Genomic DNA, 21,847 nt, shown 5'->3' with positions numbered 1-21,847 from the left:
GATTTTAGATGAATGATTCTGGTGTATATATTTAAAATACTTAAAAGCTTGACTGTGGCTGTGCTTTTTAATGCCATCTAGCCTGGAGTAATGATGATTGTGGTTTTTTTTTCCTGTTTGGATTCTTTAGGAGAGGTTTTTGCAATATGTGGGAGCTGCAGTGCTTTGGGAAATTGGAATCCGCAAGCTGCGGTGGTCCTCCAGACTGAGGATATGTAAGTTGGTTGTGATTTTTGGTTTTCTTTGGGGGATTTTTTTTTCATATTTTTTATTTTTTTTTCCACTTGATCCATTTGAAGTAGCTGTAGTTCTGGAGCAACAAATTTTTTCTGACTTTCGAGTTTGTAAACTCTTGAGCTGCATATACTATTAGTAGAACTCCAGAATTCCTTGTGTTGCCCTTGAGCACTTTGAATGCTTAGGAATATATTTAAGAAAATACAAAATTTGGGTGTACTTTTCTAGTTACAGATGATGCTTCTGCTGTTGTGGCTGACATTTCAATAGTGTAGCTGTAGATACTTGGGGTAAGAAACTGCTTTGAGGCAATTCTCAGTCCCATGGCTGATGTACATGGCTGATAGGAGATGTACAGGATGGAAAGAAAGTAAAGACTATATTATTGTGCTAGAAGGTGATGGGGAGGAGATTATTTAAACAGAGTTGCATTAAAATTCTTAAGGAGGGGGAGATGTGTGTATAAGCATGAGTGTATGTAAAGAAAGTTTAAATGCAGTGGAAGAGCTCAGTAGTTTCTTAAAATAGTGCCAGCTTATAGCAGCTCTGTGATGCAGGAAATTAGGGTTTGCAGGCTGTGTTTGTAATTCTCAGTGACTTGCTCTGTGATCTTGGATGAGTCTCTGAAACTTCATCATGTTTTCCCCATCTGTTCAATGGGGATGAGAATTCTTGCTCTCTTAGAGCACTTCAGATCTGTCAGTCAAAAAGTTCAGTTTCAGTTCTAAGTACATCTCATGTTCTGTGCATGTTTGGCTAAGGTACTTTGTAATAGCTTTCCTTGCAACAGTACACTAGACTTTATTTTAGAATATTACTTAGACATGTGTCCGAGGTAGCTGTTAGGCTGTATTTTGAAACATTTTTTTTTTTGGTTGGTTGCTTTTTTTTTTCTCTACAGGACATCTGAGAAAATATGGAAAGCTACTGTAGAGCTTCCTAGAGGAATTCCTGTTCAGTATCGGTATTTTAAAGGATACTTTCTAGAACCTAAGGTATGTATGATCTTTTCTACTTTAAGTTGGCTCATCTCTAGTAAAATTCCCATAATAGAAAAAAAAGAAAAAAAGATTTCCTGAGTTAAACATGAGATTTTTTTAGAAATAAGTCCTGAATTGCAACATGTGAAACATTAAAACATTTGTGGAGATACTAACAGTTCACTTCTGGAAATACATGACCATGTGCTGTTAACTTTAATTATATTCTCTTCTTTCTTTTACCAGTGTTAGTATTCTAAAAATTTCAGTAGTAAAGAAATCCCTGACATTATTATAAAGCTTAAATAACATGGTGAAGTTCTCATAGTTAGAATTTAATATGGATTTGGGCATGGATCTCAGATGATCTGTGGAAGGAATGTGATAGTATGTGACATCTGTAGCTTCCATTCTATATTATAGGGTGGAAGCAAGTGACAGTATGAGAAAAGTGGTTAGTGTAGGAGGTGCATTAAAATTCTTAAAAAAATTAAAGATTTGTTTTTGTGAAGCATGAGAAGTATTAACCAGAGTTTGTGTTGCATATTTAATGTAAGTTAATCTCTTGAAGTGAAAAGGTAAAACAAGGGATGAGGCATCCCATGGTTTTCTGTATGTTTGTATATAGGTATTTGCACGACTTGGAGGGAAAAAAAACACTCAAGAGACAGAGAGAGATATGTTTTTACAGGTATTGATGTCAAAGTTGCATATGACTTGAAGTTACATAAATTAGAGTTTAATGTATGTGGCAGTGTACTGGTTTGCAAACTTTGCACTAGGGCAGGGGGAAGTTGTTCAGATGGGATGAGGCTGCACCCAGGAAAAATCTGGGCTGAGTTGGGAAAATAAGCAGCTACTCTTGAACTGTTTTTCATAATAACAAGTAATAACCTTAAGAAATTTAATGCTGCTTTTGCTGTCTTTCTTATTTTATTAATATCCTGTAGCTATTCACCCTGGGCTTTAGTTCCTCATTGAAACTGGGATTATGAAGGCAGTAGCTAAGTGTGCAAAGGAGTTACAGAACCATCTCATCAATACCTTTTAAAAATTTCAGATTACTGTCAAGAGCATGTAAGTTTTTGTCAGCCTTTTTTCACTAAAAAGAAAATATTTGATGGAGGTATGATTTCAGTGAAGGATACTAATTTCAAATGAAACACAGTTCTGTTTTTTTCATTACAGCATGTGAAATAGTCCAGTCAGAAACTGGTATTTAAATTGATACTTGGAGGCAAAAGAAGGGAAGGCCAATAATAGATTTCTTTTGCTGAGGTCAAACTGAGGCCAAAAGTAGATTAATTCTTACAGCTCAGCAGCTCTAATGGGACTCTTACATTTTTATTTTTATTTTTTTTTGTAAATGCCCCTAAGTTTAAATGTAAGCAATAGCACACTCAATAAAGCAGAGTTAGTGAGCAGAGGCTGAGCCATAGACAGCAGACAATACAATTACTGTTTTACCATTTGCAAAAGTTTACCCTCTGTATTGGTGAGTGTGTTTCTTTGAGTAGGTGCTCTGTATCGTGCACACTTTATGCACCGTGTGATGCAGAGTCTGCCAAGGTAAGTATGAATTTTATGCAATACCAGCATAAAGAGCTTCTAAATGTAAAGGGCAGGAGAAAAGGAAACCACCCTACAAAACAAAGTATTTGAATTCCTGGGTACAGGGTTATCAGCTTAGTGGTGTCTGGCTTGTATCTGCTAAATGCACAGGACTTTATTTCTTATCAAATAAAGGCTTTTGAAGAAAAGAAATCCAGGTACAATGTTTTCTTCCTCTCTTTATAAACTTCTTAAAGAACAATGAATAAAAACCAGGATTATTGTGTACAGTATAGTGCAAATGAAGCACTACATGGAGAACTTTAGCATTAAGGAAATGATGATAAGGAAAAAATACTTTTAAGTTAAATTATTCTGCATACTTCTATGTCAGAATTTATTTCATTAGGCATTGCATGTGATTAATCTAAATTTGACAAGCTGGCAATATATGATCTCTGACACTTCATTTTTTATGTCAGTTTTACATGTAGTAAAATAAGTGTAATCATCACTATACGTTCAAGTCTGAGTATACGAATTTGGCATCACATAAGTAGTAAATCATGCTGAGGACAGATCCACCTGAAGTTACTGTTCCCTTCTACAGCATCTGCATCTGTGAAGGTGCTTGAGTTGGACATGGTGGCAAAGATGGGGGTGATACACGTTTACACAGAGAAATGGTAGTTCCTAGAGTACCTGTAGCAGTGCTACAGCGTAGATTTGAAAATAGATAGAATAATTGACATTTCATTTAAAAAAAAGTGAAGTCTTTTTCTCACCTCCCTGTAAGAAGAGCGCCACTTGATCTTGAATTTTTTTTACTTGAAGGAAAGGATGATGTAATGGAAAGTCTTGTTTGTAGTGAGGCATATTGGTGTTAACATAATTGTGGCTATGTAAATAGAGCAGGTTTTTTTTTAAATACTCAATATATTGAAATTTGTAGAATTTTTGCATGAATACAAATATATATACAAAGAACATTTTACTATAAAATTGGTGTCAAGTCTTGGCTCCTGCATATCAAAAGATTTTACTGCATTGCAACCATTTTTATCTTAAGCATTTAAAAAGAAAAATAAATACACACACTTGGATAAAAAAAAGACAGTAAATTAAACTATTTTGCTCAAGGTTTTTCTTTCCTTGAGCAAAGTTTGGTACCAGTGAGCTCCCAGTGAGGATCTTCCTGGGTTTTATTCTACACTCCCTTTCTGTTTGTGGCAGGGGCAGAGGTGGCGGGTTATGAGGGAATTTATGTGTGAGGCACACCAAAACTCCCTTGGCTGGAATTTGTCTTCTGTATATCTTATGTTTTAGAAGAATAATTTTACATGCACTGTTTATAAGCATTTATAAGCATGATGCTTATTTGAAAACTTTAGTAAGGAACACACCTTATTCTGTTGAGCTGTGTTCTGTATTTGCTCTTAAAACTGTAAGTAAGCGTCCAAGTTCAGGGTTACTTCTTTCAAGTCAAATGTGAAATAACTAATCTATCTTTGCATGTAGCAGGACTTTAAAAACTGGATTGGAGGACGTGTTTCACACTTTCTGTTTAATTACAGAGGTTTCAAATGAGAGTTAAATTTACTTTTTTTAAAGTGCAAGTAAAGAAATCCATTTAGTGCCTGGACTATAGTAATAAAGGTGAAAATTAGACCTAGATTCAGTAATTAATGCCTTAGAAAAGTTTTTTGTAGGTTAAGAACCCATGGTTATCGTTATAGTAACGAAGACATTATTATCTGCTGAGATAGCAGATTGTGTGTGAAACTGTTACTGGAAATACTAGAGCTATAAAATCTTCACTGAGCTCAGCATTTCCTGCCAGGTGACTTTTATGTGATGCTGCCTTGCAAGTTAGATATGGTGGCTGAATGGCTTTAATTATTCAGTTTAGTGCTTAATTATTGTCTTCTACATGGTATAGAAATCCAGAGAGATTTTGGTCAGAGATGCAGCTTTAGCAATTAAGTCTAATTTAGCTGCTTCATATTATTGAAGTAGATTATTATTCTTGAAACATAGTTTTAATTAGCAAAGTGCACTTGGATAAATGTGTTTGTGTGGCATTTTTAAGATTTGGTTTGAGTTTTCCCCCTCCTCTAATGTCTACTTATAGTGTTGCTTTAAAACAGGAACTTTGGAACTGATCTCCTAAATTACCATTGAAACATCCACAGAAGTGTTTTCATTATTTAATTGTACTGAGTACCCAGGCGCTTCATGCAGATGGTGCATCTGCTTTGAACCTCTGAACCATTATGCTAGACAGGCATTTTACCCTTCATTTCAGAAGTGTCTAATGACTGCTGCAGAGGGAGGTCCCATCTTCTCATAATGGAAAAGGACTTGCTTTTTAAAAAAAGTTCTTGAAAGTCCTTTAAAAGCTTTAAAATTGCATCAGATGTTCAGCTAATCAAGATCAAGCAACATAATGTTTGTGTTGGCTTTTAAAAAAACCTGTCTGTATTAGTAGAAAAGGATCCACAGTGCCACTTACCTCAGTGTATTGCCTGTGAGATGCTTGATGTGACTTTTGAATCGATGCCCTTTTAAGATTGTCCTCTAGATACTCTCCTTTTAGGCAACATTACCATACTATTAATATTGATGACACAACATTTAGTTCTGCTGCTCAGCTGGGCTGCTTTTCAGATGTGGTCAGTATATGCCATGGAAATTACATTACTATTTTGACCTGATTGTAACAATGGTTTCTGTTACATGTAATTAAAATGTTTTTTAAATGCCTGTAAACTCAGAGATAGTCTGAACAGGGATCGAGAGGGCTCTTAGTGATGTCTGTGCTTGTTCTCTAATCAATTGCCCTTTTTTTCCAGGTAGCTTTGCTTGGCTCTTCTTAGTGTGGAAAGTGTTGAGGGTTCCTGGGATTAAATGCACAATCAGTCCATTGTATTCCTTTCAGGAGAGGAAATTGTGCTGAATGTATCCAGCATGGTGTCCTTATTGTTGGGATAATGTTATTCAAATTCATTCATCATTTTAGAACCTAAGTTTAGAATGGACAGTTACAGTAGTGTAAGAAATAAATTGGTATTTTCATACAATACAGTGAGGGGCTTTACAAGGAAAATCCCTTTGCTTACCTTTTGAAGAAAACATCTTAATCCATGTTAGGAAGATCTGCATTGCCCAGGTTCACGGACTAAATTTGTGCACGTGTTTGTGGGAGCTGCTGTCGGAGATCTTGCATGCCTGCGTGGTGGGAGTACATGGCAGCCTCCCTGCTGACAAACATGGTTTGCAGCTTTAAAAACTGTCATTGTGACAGGCAAATGCCCCTGTGCTGTGAAAGAAAGCAAAGAAACTTCTCATTATTTACTTTTCTAGAAATCATAAGTGTGGTCATTGTGGCAGCAGTGAGAAGCTGGGAACTAAAACTGCCCTGTAACAGGAATAAACTGGAAGCAGTAATATAATTTTATTTATATTTTACATGCATTCAGTCTTTAAAACATAACTAAGCATATTTTACGTGTTTTTCTTCTGACATGACTTTTAAGTGTGGATGTCTCTGAATTTGTTAGGGGCACTGCTTTAGCTGAGACTCACAGAGCAAACCTGTCCTACTGAGTACTTGTGAAATGTTTGGTGTTTGCTGTTAACTCACCCAAAGGCATGGGAGGTTAAATGTGGTCAGTGTATGTCAGGAAATCCCATCTGCATGTGAGGAGTTTGTTAGGTGAGCTGTAATGGAACAGAGCATTATGGTCCTGTGTAATTATACTGCTGGGTTTGAAGCTTGTCTGGATGTCCCTGTGGGTCTGAAATCTGTTTAAACAAGAACCTGAAGTACTGGGATAAGCTGGCATTGAAGTTTCCATGTCTTTGTCAATAATAGCAAATTTTTTGGAAATAAGAGTTATTTAGGCCCCAAAACATCAAAATGACAAATTGCAGCTATTTGACAGTGTTTTTTCCATCTGATAGTATCAACTGTGCCATGCTAGGGGAAACCTCTCAAGGTGACTGAACTGGGAATCAGGCATGTTCTCTCTTGTGGTTACCTAAAAGCTTTTACCTAGAAAGGTATTTCAAAGTTAAATTGTTCTGAAAGAAGAGATTGTGTTACTATTCTGGTTATCTGAGTCTTGACTGTGTTTGTCAATAAATGTCTTCTTTTGGTGGACAATATTTCTTTTTAATGAAAGAATTTAATTTATCATGCTCCAGCTGGAATAGACTGCAGGCTCTTCATTGCTGGCTGATTGGATCAATTATTTATGTTTTAATTAGATGATAAATAACTTAATAACTGTTTTATAGTCTTCCAATTTAGTAAGTCAGATTTTGAAGGAGAACCCACCCCTGCAACTGCTATATGCATGAGTAGATGCTGAGTGCTGTTTGGAATTAGAGATGTGGGGTATGTTTTTCATAAGCTGTTGCTGTAGCTTGAGAGCAAAGTGAGCACTCTTAATGAGTTCAGAGATTTTTTTTGTGTCAGAAGGAAACTAAAGTAGTCCAGCAGAGTATCTGTTAGCAGTAAAGGTTTAATGATTCCATGTAACTTCTCTGCCATGTCAGACTGTCATAAGTTTTGTCATATGTATTCACAACACATCAGAGTCATCAGCAGTTGCAGGGGTAAGAAGCCTCATCTGTTTTCTTTATTTCTCCTTCAGTCTCTCTCTCTCTCTCTCTGTTCCCCTCTCTTTCTTCTTCTCCTTCTTCTGTTACTGCCTTAAATCTCTAAGTTTAGTTCACAACCATTCCAAACAGCTTCATGGGTACAAAGTCAGATCTAACAAAAGAAATTATTGCAGACATTTAACTTTTAAATTACAGACTATCGATGGTCCCTGCGAAGTCATAGTTCACACGTGGGAGACTCATCTACAACCACGATCAATTACCCCTTTAGGTATGGGCATCAACTGCATCTGTTTGAGGCATATGCATAAGATTGCTGATATGCTGCACACTGGTTTAGAGGGATTGATAGCTATAGTTTTAAAATACTTAAATTTATTAATGTGTGGGAGGTATAGACTTTTCTTTACACAACATGGGCCTTACTCTCAAAATATATATGTATATATACATAAGTGGCTTCAAAATGGAGTGGATGTGAAATTCTTTGCTGTCATCCCTAAGATTATGTGGGTTGTTTTTTTATTAATTTGGAATTGTAATAATTTTCTGTAAGTTTAATTCTTTGAGACTAAGGATCCATATTATCTTTTTTAAAGAAAATGGGGGGGAGGGTATGAAGTCACTGCTGCTTTTATTTAAGTACTGTTTAATTAGTAAAATTTTAAACCAAAAATGTTTAATTAGGCTTCTTTAAGTAAATGGATTAATGGAAATAGAAACATGAATGGACTTATTGACCCCGCAATTTAACAGAAATGTATTTTACTGAAAGAAAGGGTGGCATGCAGACTTGCATATAAGTTACTAATGCTTTTCTGAACAGGGAAAAAGTTTGGGATTTAAGAGTGACTGAAATAACCTTTGAATGTAGCTTGTAGTTTAGATCTCTTATGCTGCTATGGCATGTTTTATGCACTGTCTTTTCTAGCACATGAAAAATATTATTTTCTCCACAGTTAGAAGTTCACATTTGTTAAGAAACTTTCTAATTATTTGGAAAAATGTCTTTCAGAAATGTGGTATGAAACAAACTGTTTGTTAGTCATTAGTAGTACCATGATCACGTTCTGTTCTCCCTTTGCCTTTTTTTTTTGTTTTAATTTCAGTTGAATTAGTAGTATTTCTATTCCTGTAAGAAGGTTATTTCTGTATTTGTCAGTAACTGATAAGCAGCCTACCCTCTGCTAGGGCCTAGACTTTATCTTCAAATTTAGATTACCTCATTCCAAACATTTGGGATTTTTTTTTCCCCAAGTAATACTCAATTCTTCATAAGCAGTTTTTGAGAAAATGCAGCAAACACAATATGTTAGCACTGGGTCATTTTGATCCTAAATTGTTGCCTGTGGTTATTAAGAAATTAGGTTAGGAGCCAAATGATTCTTAGGGAAAAAAAGGAGTAATCACTGTAGAGGTAAAATTATGTGAAGTTTTATGTTTTGAGAAATGCATGGGTTGTTTAGACTATCACAGTTCTATTAATTCTGGTGAATTTACTTAAGATTTCAGTTCTTAAAGCATTGGAAAAAGTAAGGATAAAAGATAGTGTGAACTGAGTGTTTTCAATATTTCATGGTAGGTTGGTTTCTCTCATGCGGGCAGAATAAGCATTTTAATTGTGACTAACTCAATTTAAAAGCTTTAAATGTGCAGCAGGGCAACTTTCCTGTGTGTTTGCAAGAAAATTTAATGTCTTTGACACTACTTTGACAAGTAAAGCATCTTAGATACTAGTGGGATGTAGTTATCAGCAAAAGACAGCAGCAGAAAACTGCAATGTTTTTACTCTCAGTTCAGGTTACCAGAAGTGAAATGTGATATTTTGTGTGTTGGTAGTTTTTTTCATGCAGAAACTGAGAAAAAGCATAAACTGACATAAATCTTTATAGAAGGTTGCAGAAAACATGCTGCTTTGTCTGTTTCAGTTTTCCTACCTTTTTTTAGATACACTTCTTAGAAGTGAAGTGGAAAAGTAGAATTTATTTAAACTGGCAGATTTTAAAATGTGAGTACTAATTACTTTTTTCTATTGTTTTCCATTCCTTTTAATTCTAGAAAATGAAATCACTGTCGACGATGGAGACTTTGGAATCTGTAGTAAGTGAGACATATTAACCTTTATTCTTTACTATGAATTTAATTTAAACAAGGTTAAGTCTTGTAACTGAAAACTGTTTGACATGATAGGTTTTGAGAAGAATTGCCTATGATAGCTTTCTCTGCTTTTACAGTTATTTTTGTATCCAGCATTTGTGAATTCACACTAAAGCTGTTATCCCTTCTAATGTTAATAGACTGCTAGGAAGAGTTGAAGTGTTGTCACTCTGATGGTGTTAAAGGTTGAAATTTGGGAACTTTAAATCATAGGCATGCATTTTTTTTTTTAAATACAGAATAGACTTAGCTTTCTCTTAATACCTAGCCTTAAAAAAACCTCTTCATGCCTGGAAAAACATAATCACTTGCACTGAATGGACCCACTCTGCCTCTTCAGTTAGAGACGCAGCTGCCAAGAGCTTCCTGTAAGCCCACACCTCATGTTCTTGTGTGTGCACAAATGTCTCACTTCTGATCTACCTCTCACTTAATGTTCAATCTTCTGACACTGGAAGTATTTATTTATTATACCTCATAAATCTTGTCTTCAAGCTTTTCCATTTTACCCTTATATCCTCATCAAATGATGGGTTTGGCTCTTCAGGAACTCTTCACAACTATGGGGTTTGCTTCAGCACCTGGTTTGCAGCTTGTGTTTCTGGTCCTCCTGCTTGTAGGCTTTCCTTGTTCCGATGCTCAGGGTGAGGATTCTCCATGCTTTTCATCAAAACTGTTGCTGTACCCTGTCCTGCAAACTTGCACTGCTTTACTGGCACTGATTATGATGAGTTGATGGTCACACCTGTATCTCATCAGAAACAGGGAGCCTCAAATTGCTTAGGAACCTTCAGAGTTCCTGTCAGTATTATTCCATGTGAGAGAAACCAAGACAAGGGAATGTTACTCAGTGCTGTCCTGCAGATAGTTTGCACATGATCATTGTTCCTGTTTAATCCCCTTAAAAGCCAGCAGGTAACTGCTGTACCTGTTGGGCATTCTGAGTAGTTCAGAAAGACTGGGGAAAGGCTGCACTGAGCTTCTTGCATTATTGTACATCAAGGCTGGTAATAAGGAGGATTATCTAGAAGATGATGGCAGGAGGAACTGACTAGATCTCCCTAAAATAAATTACTAAAATGTCTTCTCATTTCTGTTTGGCTTTTCATAGATGGTATTAAAACTGTGGATGCTGGGTGGCTGACATGTCAGACAGAGATAAGGCTACGTCTGCATTATTCTGAGAAACCCCCTGTACTGATATCTAAGAAGAAATTTAAAACATCAAGGTTTAGGTAAGAGCCTGCTCATCTTAGTGTGCAATTTACCTCGTGTTAATAGTGAATACTAGTGATGTGGTGTTTTTTTCTTTTCCTTAATTAATGTAGCCTTTAAATTCATTTTGGGTTGCTAATAGCCCAATTTCCAAGTGTTAAAGCACAAATACTCCATACTTGTCTAGGTATTTCTTGCTTTTTGTCTGGAACTGTAGAGTTCTTAGATTCTTACTTAAATCAGTTTGGTGCTTTTCTCTTCAGAGGTGACTCAAAAAGCAGGCATTATTATAACTCCACAGTGAATTGTCAGAAGTAGGTATCTTAGCCCTGGTGTTTAGAGGACTGTGGATAAGGATTTGGCTGGGTGGTTGGTCTGGGTGTTGTGATCAGCAGCTTGATGTCCAATTGAAAACCAGGAATGAGGGGTGTCCCTCAGGGGTTTGTGGTGTTGGTGACATGGAAAATAGGACTGAGTGTCCCTTCAGTAGTTGGCTGATGATGCCAGCCTGAGGGGTGCAGTCACACTGGAGGGAAGGGATGCCATCCAGAAGGAGCTTCACAGCCCAGGAGGTTCAAATCACCAAGTTCAGCAAGGCCAAGTGCAAGGTCCTGCACTTGAGTTGGAGCAATCCACCAAGGCTGGGTGGAGAATGGATTGAGAGCAGCCCTGAGGAGAAGGACTTGGGAGTGTTGGTGATGAGAAGCTCGATGTGACCCAGCATTGCACACTTGCAGCCCAGGAGGCCCAAGTGCATTGTGAGCTGCACCAGAAGCACTGTGGCCAGCAGGGCGAGGGAGGGGATTTTGGCCCCCTGCTCTGTTCTGGTGAGACTCCACCTGGAGAGCTGCATCTGGCTCTGGGGCCCCCAGGATAAGAAGTACATGGAGATGTTAAAGTGAGTCCAGAGGAGACCACAAAGGTGCTCAGAGGGCTGGAACACTTCTGTTGTGGACACAGCATGAGAAAATATGTATTCTTCAGCCTAAAGAGGTGAAGACTCTGGGAAGACTTTTGTAGCAGTCCTAAAGAGAGCTGAAGTGGGACTTTGGACATGGGCCTGGAGTGGCAGGACAAGGGAGAACTGCTTTAAACTGAAAGAGAACAGGGTTAGATTAGAATTGAGGAAGACATTCTTTAGTGTGTGGGTGGTGAGGCACTGGCACAGGTTGCCCAGGGTTGTAGGTGCTGAATCCTGGGAAGTGTTCAAGGCAAAGTTGAATGGGGCTTGGAGGAACCTGGTCAAGTGTGTGTCCCTGCCTGTGGTGAGGGGGTTAGAACTAGATGATCTTTAAGATCCCTTCCAAAACAAACCATTCCATGGGTCTGTAATGCTTGATTTATTTCTTTTTTCCTGTTTTGATTTGATTGCCCCTCCCACCAATTCCAAATTTGCTGATGAGGGAAAGGTTTATTTAATATGACGCTCTTCAGTGAGATTTAGTACTTACATTGTGTTCTCTACAGTTTTGCCTTTTTTCCTTGCATGCTATAGCAGGTAGGGAGAGCAATTTCTGAAGCCAGCTTCTTGTCTAAATTAAATGATTGAAATAAAACTTGATAAGCTAGATGTATTCGCTAAGTCCTCTGTCCTAAAATGTTGGATCTGTCCAGTGGTTTCTCTGACTGTCACTTCCTATGGCAGTGTCACTTTTCAAGTTTCTGGAGTGCCTGTGTCATGATTTTCTTTAGTTTTTTTTTTTTTTTAATGAGGATATATTTCAATGTGGATTTGGTGTAATAGATTTCTATAACTGTAAATATTTCTTTGAGATATGACTTCAGTTTTACTGGTGACTAGGCATATAAATGATAATCCTGTATCTCATCAGCTGTGTCTATAATGCAGGAAGGGATTTGGATTACTTATGTATATACTCACATCACTGGCATAACTCATTTTGTCTGGAAGGTTTGCTCTGTGTGATAAGGGACTCTGAGTCTTATATTACAAGAGAGGCTTATGCTTCTCAGTCCAGGATTTTTCAGAAATCCATTCAGTTTAAATGCTTATTTAGGATTTTTCAAGGGACTTAATTATTTCAGCCTCTATTACTTATGTCTATTAGAATATACTTATCTGCCTTATCAGAGAGACAGAGCAGCAGCCACCAATGTTCAAGTCTTGATTTTGATGGTGACTGCTGTTTTCAGTGCTTTTCAGTAGCCAGTTGGCATTGTGGGTGCCAATCTGTACAGGAAGGCTGGCTCTTTCACAGCCCAAATAGTCTGGTGGAGTGCTGCTTCTCAGACCGCTAGTAAAGTTTTCATATTTACCCAGGTTCAACTTTAAGCAGTGATTTGAGCACTGGAATAGGTTTTAGGCAATGGCTGCAAACTCTTGCTCGTGTGAGGATCCTCTGTATACAGTGCTGTTCTGTTCGTAGTGGAGTTGAGAATTCTTGTGTTGTAGGAGCTTCTGCTCAAGCTTCCTAAATCTTTGTCATTCATAAAGTGCTGCAGTGACTTAACCATCTCTTTTGTGTTTCTGGTTGAGTAGAGTAAAATTGACCCTAGAAGGCCTAGAGAAGGATGATGATGAAGATGGCCAAGAGAAGACATCCCCTACTGTCCCTCAGAAAATGGCAAACACAGTGGAGTTCTCCTTAATCAGTGACAGCGACTACAAATGTCGGCACTCTCAGCCAGACTGTGGCTATGCTTTGCAGCCAGACCGATGGATAGAATATACAATACAAACCATGGAGCCTGATAACTTGGAATTAATATTTGATTTTTTTGAGGTATGTCTTTTACCCCTAAGAAGCAGCTCCAGTCTGCCTTTTGGAGCTTGAGTCAATTATTGTGAAGATTTCACTGTTGAAACAGAGCTACTGCCTGATGTTCTTGATCTTTTGGATTTGTTTACACAAGTATGGGACTACTGACTCCCAACCCATTTGTAGAAGGGTTATTGGAAGCCTTCTTGATGTGGCACAGGAAGTTTTTCAGTTCTCCTTATTTAGAAGTCAGTACAAATTGGACTTGAATCTGTGTGTGTGCAGTATTGCATCCTGTTAGGTTGTCTGGATATTAATCCTTTATCAGAGCTAAATTATGCTTCTCCTGCTTCAACATATACAATGTGTATATGAACTAGTTAGATCATGTTAGAACTTACTGAATCTAAATTTTTATATTATAAGCAAAAGAGATTTCTCTGAAATAACTTGTGCAGATTAAAACTGGATTCTCACTATTGTGTCTGTTATTTTGCACTATTTTTCCCCCTGAAAGATCTTAATATTTGAAGTTCTTTTTAAAAGAAAGCAACTTACACAAAATAAAGTTTTTTAAGTATTCTGGTTTTTGTCTGAAAATGCCTTCAAGTCACTTACAGTCATAGTTGTAAAGTGTCTACATAGTTCCTGACCTTAACTATGGTCAATTGCACATTCTTTTTGTTAGTTCTTCCCTCCAAAGGCATACCAAGTTAGTTAGCATTTTAAGCATAAATATTATTCCAGTTAATTTTTGTTCTAAACAGAACATGGGGCATTTTAGAAGACAGACTATTCCATGCATGCTATTTTGATCTGATTATCAAATGTAAGGAGTGTCAAAGAAAAATGTGAGTTTCATAGATTTCTGTAAAAATTTTCATTTTCCTGATAGTAATTTATAACTCACTGTTAAATTAAACAATTTTAGCTGAAATTAGTGTTTTGTGTAACACACAAGAAACTTGTGTTGTGTCCTGAGGGGCAAACCAGAAGAGTTTGTTTAGAATTCTCACTCACATCTAACAGTAGGGGTTTTGGGGTTTTGTTTGTTTTGTTTTTAGGAAGATTTAGGTGAGAAGGTAGTACAAGATGATGTGCTCCCAGGTCACGTAGGCTCTGCCTGCCTCCTGTCATCCACAATTGCAGAACTGGGAAAGAGTGCTGGAGTTCTTACACTTGCTATTATGAGCAGAAATCCAAGGAAGACAATTGGAAAAGTTAGAGGTACAGTTGATGCCAACAACAGATGCAGATAACTTTCCTCAAAGCCATCTGCTGTTTACTGACATGTGAAGCATTGCTGTTTTTCTTGCAGTGGACTACATAATTATCAAACCGATCCAGGGATACACTTGTGATATGCAGGCTTCATATGCAAAGTACTGGAAACCAAGAACAACTCTGGATGTTGGACACAGGGGAGCAGGGAACTCTACAACCACAGCTAAGTAAGTCTGTTTGCATTTTAAACTGGGGAAATAGTTTTGTGTCACTGACATCAGCTGAGGAAGTGGACAGTTTAAAAAGCTGCAATCCATAATCATTTACTTCAGTATCAAGTTGTGGGTATTCTCTGAAAGAAAAACCTCTGATTTGTGTTTCTGTTGTTTCAATTCTGTGCTATACTGCATCTAACCATTTTCTTGGCTATTTCAGGCTTGCTAAAGTTCAGGAGAACACCATTGCATCCCTGAGGAGCGCTGCTAGTCATGTATGTACACACATTTCCATATACACAGCACCTGTCTAGTGCAAACTAGGTTGGCTTGTGTGCTTAATTTGCATGATTCAGTACAGTGAATGGTAATTGCACTGGTGTAAATTAGATAAAATCACTGTGGAAATTGCCTGAGTTATGGGAAGTTAATAGTACATTAGACTCTCATTCTCAAGTCCCTTAAAAAAAACCAAACCTTCCATTTAATATATTTTAGTGGTATTCTAATGCAGGGAGATTTTTAATCTCAATCCTGTACAGACAATTTGAACAAATGAATAAAATTTTGGCACTGCTCGAGTCTGTCAGCATCCTCTCAGGTGGCGAAGGTCTTGCTCAGGGACTGCTGTGTACTGGAACTTGTTGTCTGAAAATGTGACTTGGGAGCTGAGCTGGTAGAATAAACAAAGCCTTGTTTCGGTGCTTGCTGCAGTGAAGACTTGAAATCCTGAGACAGAACTTCCAGTTTGGGAGATAATAGTTCCATGTGCCTAAATTCTGTGATGGAGGTGGTCCTTCCAGTAATCTTGATCTCTGAATAGAACTGTAGCTATTAAATTACTGTTTTGAGCAGTAGTTCTTAACCCCCAAGTGGATACTACAGGTTTATAGGCAGCTTTTAAAATGCTCACAAGAAATACGCATTGAGGTAAAAATTTGCTGTGAAGTCATCAGCAGCATCACCAGAGAAGTGCTTTCATCTCTTGGCAGTTTGAAAAGGCTGAAAGCCACCACTCTGAAAATATTTCTGCTGAGAAAAGGACTGAAAAAAAATCCATGTCCTATTTTCTCTCCATGATGATTGAAAAAGTGGGTGTCAGGGTGATAATTTGATGAATGGTACTCTTGGAGGCCTTCAAAGGAATGATTTGCAGACAGTCAGTATAAGCAAAAAACCTCAAACCTGTTACTGTGTTTTTCTTTCTGGCCCTCCCTCTTTTCCAAAAGACTGTACTTAGAGCTTTTGCATCTTTCTTAATTTTTTAAAGCCTTAAAGGAAATCAATCACAGCTGAAAAGGGCAGGAGAATGCTGGATACAGCTATTTCTGCTCTTGCACAGATTATAACACATTGCTACTGTGTTACTCACTAGTGATTCCAGAAGTTTGTTCCTATATGGAATATCTCCCTAAAGCTTTGGCAATATGGAACCATCACTTGTCTCTTGGTGGGGAGGAGGGAGGAAGATGCCACAAAGTCATCTGTGTTTAAAACATTTGTGTCTAAAAATACCATTTTAGTCTTTCTCTGTAATCACGTTCACAAGACTTGAATCTTGCTAGAGGGTTTACAAGATTAACTATATATATATAAAATATATATGTCTGTATTATGGTAGTTAAGATAATTTGCCATATAATTTTTTCATCATTAATAGTCCATTGCTGAGCATGATTTAAATGGTGGTAGCCAGTTGTGTTCAACTTCTGCTTGATGTCTCAGACCTGTAAATACTTGACAGTATTTGCATGCAGTTCTGTAGTCCTTGTGCATAAGTCATTAATGGGCTTTTGTTTTGTTCTGTGTGTTTTTCAATTTCCTGTAGGGAGCAGCATATGTGGAATTTGATGTACATCTTTCTAAAGATCATGTGCCTATAGTATACCATGATCTCACATGCTGCATGGCCATGAAAAAGGTAAAGAAGATAATACCTGTATTTTATGTATAAATATGCCCATTCTAGAAATGTAAAATGTCAAGCTCTCACAGAAATAATTCTGGGAACTCAAGGGATGGAATGGGAATAAAGATGCAGGATTACTTTGTGCATAGAGCAGGGAAGTTGAGTTTTTTCCTCTTGTAAGAAACAACATTGTAGCATTTTGTAGCAATAGCATTTCAAATGCATGGTTTGGCACTCTTCAAGCCCACATTGTAGTTACTATTTAGCTTCTTTCAGACTTAAGGTTTGGATGAAAAAAAAAAGCAGACAAGTCTGCTGTAATCAATGGTGCCTGTGGGGCTCTCATACTCAGGCCTGAATGTTTGTATTCTGTCCTGTTCTGGTGATCTTCCCCTCCTAGTTCTGTCAGTGAATCCAGAGAGAGATTGCAGAGCACAGTGCTCTCTCTGCTTGGCACTGAGTCTTGTGTCTTCAAACTCCCACACTCACTGCAGTATCGTGCTTTGTAAGAGGCTTGGTTTGGAACAGCTGTGGGAATGGAACTTTGACTGAGGGGAATGAATATTCAGTGGATTTTCACTCAGTATTGTGTTGCTCAGTAAAAATTGCTTAGTGAGGTGGGGAAGTGAGAAATAGACAGAATATATTGGCACCAGATCTTTATTTTAGGAGTGATCTGTGTGTGTGAATTTTACCCAGGACATTTATCTTTTTTTATTAGTTTCTGAGATATTGGATAAACAGCTGTAAACTGAACTGCCTTGGAATATTTTTCAATGCATTTCTTTACTTGCAAATATCTTTCCTGAATACATTAACCAGTCAAGTTTTTACAGAATAATTATGCTAATGTTTTGAGAAGAAAGACCTCCAAAGCCTCTGACTTGCATGAAAGACCAAACAATGGTTTTTTTTTTAAAATTGACACCTGTTTTATGCTTTTGAGTGCCTGTGTTGTCTTGTGAAAGCAAATCATCTTAATCATAAGATATCACTTGTATCTTTATCAATAAAATAGGAAACATTAATTGTTTTTAATGCTACTATATAAAAAGTGTGTAGGCTTTTTTGTTGTTTTCATTGATGTTTAATTGTGTGTTGGTTCTCTTCAAAGAAACTGGACACGGAGCCTTTGGAACTGTTCGAGATTGCAGTCAAAGAACTCACATTTGATCAGCTGCAGTTATTAAAGGTATCGTTACCTTGGCTAGTACAATATACTGTGTGTAGAATTTCAGATTGTATACGAAGCTTGGAGGTTTTGGGAGAAACCATAAGTAGTTTGGGAGAGTACAGTTTTAAAAGTTGTTCAAACAGAACAATTAGGTAATGCCAAGAAAAATACTTTTGCAGTGGTTTTGCAACTTGGATAAATGCCATTACTTTTATCCTCTAGAAGTACGGTGTCTAATTTTCAAATGTTAAAGGGACTATGTTGAGCTGCTCTACCTTCCAAACAGAAGTGCCCTGTGAAGATAAAAAAAAAGTCAGGGGATGAGTGGGCTACTGAGATACCTGCCCTCAGTCAAGGAAACCATTTGGCTGGTCCAAGAGCCATATGATTCTTTTTACTTAAAATTACTTGGTCTGCTCCTTTTTGTGGAGAGAGAATTTGAATGGAGCAAGGGAGTTGGCTGTGTCTGGCCTGATTCTAGCTCAGTATGTGTGACTCTAATATAAAACAGGTCAGTCCTCTGCACTGGATTGAAACACAGAGGAGGGATTAATGTTCAGACTTCTTCACATCTTGATGTTGAATTATAGTTTGTATGGGTTTACCCTTAACGTGATTTCTGAATTTTCAGTGAGCATGTTTTCAGTTTGGTTTTGAGCTTTTCTTGAAATATTTAGAACCAAGTTTGAAAGAAAATGGTGATGTGTACTAGTATGTATTTTATCCTTTTACCAGTTACTGAAACTGTGTCTATAATAGACTTTAAAACTTTAAAACTATTTACAAGCAAAATTAGTTACATTTTACATGTAGGAAGATGTGGGTAGAGTGTTAATGTTGCTCTTATGCTCTTCAGCTGGCTCACGTGACGGCCCTGAAAGTAAAAGATCACAATGGTATGTACTAGTTTGGAAGAGTGCTGGGATTTATGTATTACCATGTAATTATATAAATTCTGTGGTTGCAGTTGCTTGTTGTAATCACATTCGTCCTGAACGTTTCTAAATGCTTATATAGTTTTGTGCATGCTGTTGAGTTCTTCACTGGGAAGGAGATATCTGAACAGAAGTTACTCCCTTGAGAAGCAGGGACAGAAAGGTAGAAGGCAAAATTGATCTGTAGATCAATATCTATTAGTGAATAATCATAACAAAATTACCACTAATGTTTCCATCTTGTGCTTCTCCAACTGTACCTTCAACTCTTCAGAATTGCTGACAAGAACTTTGATAACTGCTGTAGGATATGTTATCAGTGCTGTAAATTTTTTGCCTTAATTATCCCCATTGTAGGGACAGCAAATTATCTCACACATCCCACCTGTAATAAGAAAAGATAAATAAAAATAAAACAAATAAGCCTTGATAACCAAAGCTTATTGTGGATGTGATTCATTGAGTGAAGTGGTGAGTATTGTGGCAAAATTTTAAATTCCAAACCAGGAATTGCCAGCACCATCATGGGAGTATGTCAGTGTTAGAGGAAAAGGTGTAGGTAATCAAAAGGCAGACCTGATTTCATTGTTCACTCTTAAAGGCCTTACAATTTTGAGCCAGTCTTTTCTTGCTGGCATTACTGGGATTATGCTTCTGTTTGTTTTAATTCAATATTTTATGTTTCTTTCCAGCATCTTTTAAAGAGGAAGAGAACTCTGCTTTTGAGACGCAACCATTCCCTTCTCTGCAAAGAGTAAGTAGTGAATGTGGAGCAAGATGATTGGGGAATATGAAAACCTCTGTTTTACTTTCTGCTTTGCACACAGAGCAAGGGATATTGATTTTTGGGTTTAGGCCTCTGGTATCAATGCTGGAACTGAGAACAGGGGTTTTATTGTTGGACACTGGAGGGTTTTCAGTGCTTACAAGTCTGTGTGTATTTCAAGCTTTTGAATTTGTGAGCTTGCGTAGCTCAGGGTGCACTCAGTTTTACAGCTGGTTAACATGTGGGCATTGCCTGTTAATGCATTGACACTTGTTGGTAATTTTGAAAGAAACCACACCTGGCCTTTGGCAGTTCCTCACAGAGTCTTGGCCATCTCTCAGAGCCAGACACTGAGAAATGTAGAGTGAATTTCCAGTGTGTTTCCATTAAAGACTGGTTTGTGTTAGCTCCACCTTTTGAAATCACCTTGTAAATAATTCTTTACAAGAATTTTGTGTGAAAGAACTTTAGTTATCATTGTAATGACAAACTCCTGGATTTCATACTTAAGATGTGTTTTGCATTCAAAAGCGCTTTCTCTAGAAAAAAAACCATTTAGGAGTACAAAAGGTGCATTTCTTTCATGTGTTAAGGCGAACTGACTCACATTTGTAGCTTGTCAAAATCTTGTCCTTAAGATTTTATCCACTTTTATGTATTCATTAAGTTTAAATTTGAAGTAGAAAAGAGTGTATATGTGTGTTGTATAAAATGTTAAAAACCAAGGGTTTTTAATTCTACTGTTAGACACCATTAGCATTAAATTCCAATGTAGTCTCCCAGAAATTACCTACATAGTGCTTTCTTGTCCTCCTTTGCTGTGGGGTCTCTTCATAGTAAACTTTTTTTTCAGGTCCTGGAGTCTGTTTCTAAAGATGTTGGGTTCAACATAGAAATAAAATGGATCTCCCAACAAAGGGTAAGTAAACATAGATGTGATTTACTTTGATTCTTTGACATGCTGGTGTCTAAAGCTTGTAATTTGATGTGACAATTTATGAGCTGCAAAGGCATAATTTTTGTGGGGTTTTGTGCCTTTTTTTTTTTTTTATAATAATGTGTTATTTTTAAACTGGGCACATAGTAGCACCACTCCAACAAATGAACAAACTTCTTCTTAAAATGATAAGAAGTATTTCTAGGATTGAGCTCATAAAGCAGCTCAGACTGCTTTTGGTAGGAGACTCTTTTTAAAGTCAACAGATCACAACAGGGCAGGCAGGAAAGTGCCAAGAAATTCAACCTCTCCTGGCCCAGTGCAGGAGCAGCTACAGCACGGTGCAGCGATGCAAGCAGCTGCTTCCTTCTAGTCCAGCAGGGTTGCAGACTCAACTGGATTGTGCAGCACTCAGTCCAGAGGGAAATGGTTGGAAAGGCTGGGATTGGAAGCCTGGAGTAGGGGAAGGAAGCTGAGGAGAGTGGTAGGTGGAAGTCAATATGCAAGAAATAGTAACAAAGAGTAGCTGCTATAATTACTCATCTTCAGGGAATTTCTCTGTGGTTTTGAAGCTATAATAGGCTTCCTAGGAATGCATTCCTTGCATGGGGAGACAGAATTTTTCAATGGATTGTATTGCTGTTGGAATTCAGCTGCACCTCTCAGGCTGTCAGTCTTGGAGAGCTGTAAGCAGCACTTTGAACAGACTGCAGGACTGATTCTGCATTCAGACTGGCCATCTGAATTCTCACTTTGCTCAGGTTGACTGAGAGACCATTGCTGGTTAAAATAATTCTAGTAAGCATTAATTTAAGTGACTCAAATTTGTACTTTCTTTTTCTAGGATGGACAATGGGATGGCAACCTGTCAACTTACTTTGATATGAACCTTTTTCTAGATATTATTCTGAAAACTGTTTTGATGAATGCTGGAGAAAGAAGAATTGTGTTTTCCTCTTTTCATGCAGACATTTGTACAATGTAAGTTAAGAAGAGAGAAATAATGGACTTTGTTTTTGAAATTTATTTTTATCTGGTAAAATTTACTTTGTATTTAAAAATACAATAAATAAACAAGTGTTTAACTTAGAGATAAAATTTGTGTGCCAAAATAGTTGGGAACTGAAATGAGACCATTTTGCCATCTGAAATGAGCCAAAAATAAAATAGGAAAACAAAGTCATAGTGGATATTTTTGTCA

At 37.3% G+C, this 21,847-nt stretch overlaps 1 protein-coding gene across 4 annotated transcripts in view; it reads left to right on the top strand.

Moving 5' to 3' along the window:
• GPCPD1 (glycerophosphocholine phosphodiesterase 1) overlaps positions 1-21,847 on the top strand; it is a 43,636-nt gene that overhangs the window by 12,540 nt on the left and 9,249 nt on the right. For all 4 annotated transcript variants that reach the window (XM_086879081.1, XM_086879084.1, XM_086879082.1 and 1 more), the window contains exons 3-17: positions 131-215; positions 1,139-1,232; positions 7,590-7,665; positions 9,453-9,494; positions 10,663-10,786; positions 13,267-13,510; positions 14,551-14,713; positions 14,805-14,937; positions 15,146-15,200; positions 16,754-16,846; positions 17,949-18,026; positions 18,865-18,904; positions 19,636-19,697; positions 20,563-20,628; positions 21,491-21,627. In XM_086879081.1, the coding sequence (XP_086735207.1) occupies positions 131-215; positions 1,139-1,232; positions 7,590-7,665; positions 9,453-9,494; positions 10,663-10,786; positions 13,267-13,510; positions 14,551-14,713; positions 14,805-14,937; positions 15,146-15,200; positions 16,754-16,846; positions 17,949-18,026; positions 18,865-18,904; positions 19,636-19,697; positions 20,563-20,628; positions 21,491-21,627 (1,492 nt within the window). The remainder of the gene's footprint in view (positions 1-130; positions 216-1,138; positions 1,233-7,589; positions 7,666-9,452; positions 9,495-10,662; positions 10,787-13,266; positions 13,511-14,550; positions 14,714-14,804; positions 14,938-15,145; positions 15,201-16,753; positions 16,847-17,948; positions 18,027-18,864; positions 18,905-19,635; positions 19,698-20,562; positions 20,629-21,490; positions 21,628-21,847) is intronic.

The sequence above is a fragment of the Cyanistes caeruleus genome, chromosome 2 (assembly GCF_971803275.1).
Source record: "Cyanistes caeruleus chromosome 2, bCyaCae1.hap1.1, whole genome shotgun sequence".
Taxonomy (NCBI): domain Eukaryota; kingdom Metazoa; phylum Chordata; class Aves; order Passeriformes; family Paridae; genus Cyanistes; species Cyanistes caeruleus.
This window is presented reverse-complemented; position numbering and strand designations above follow the sequence as displayed.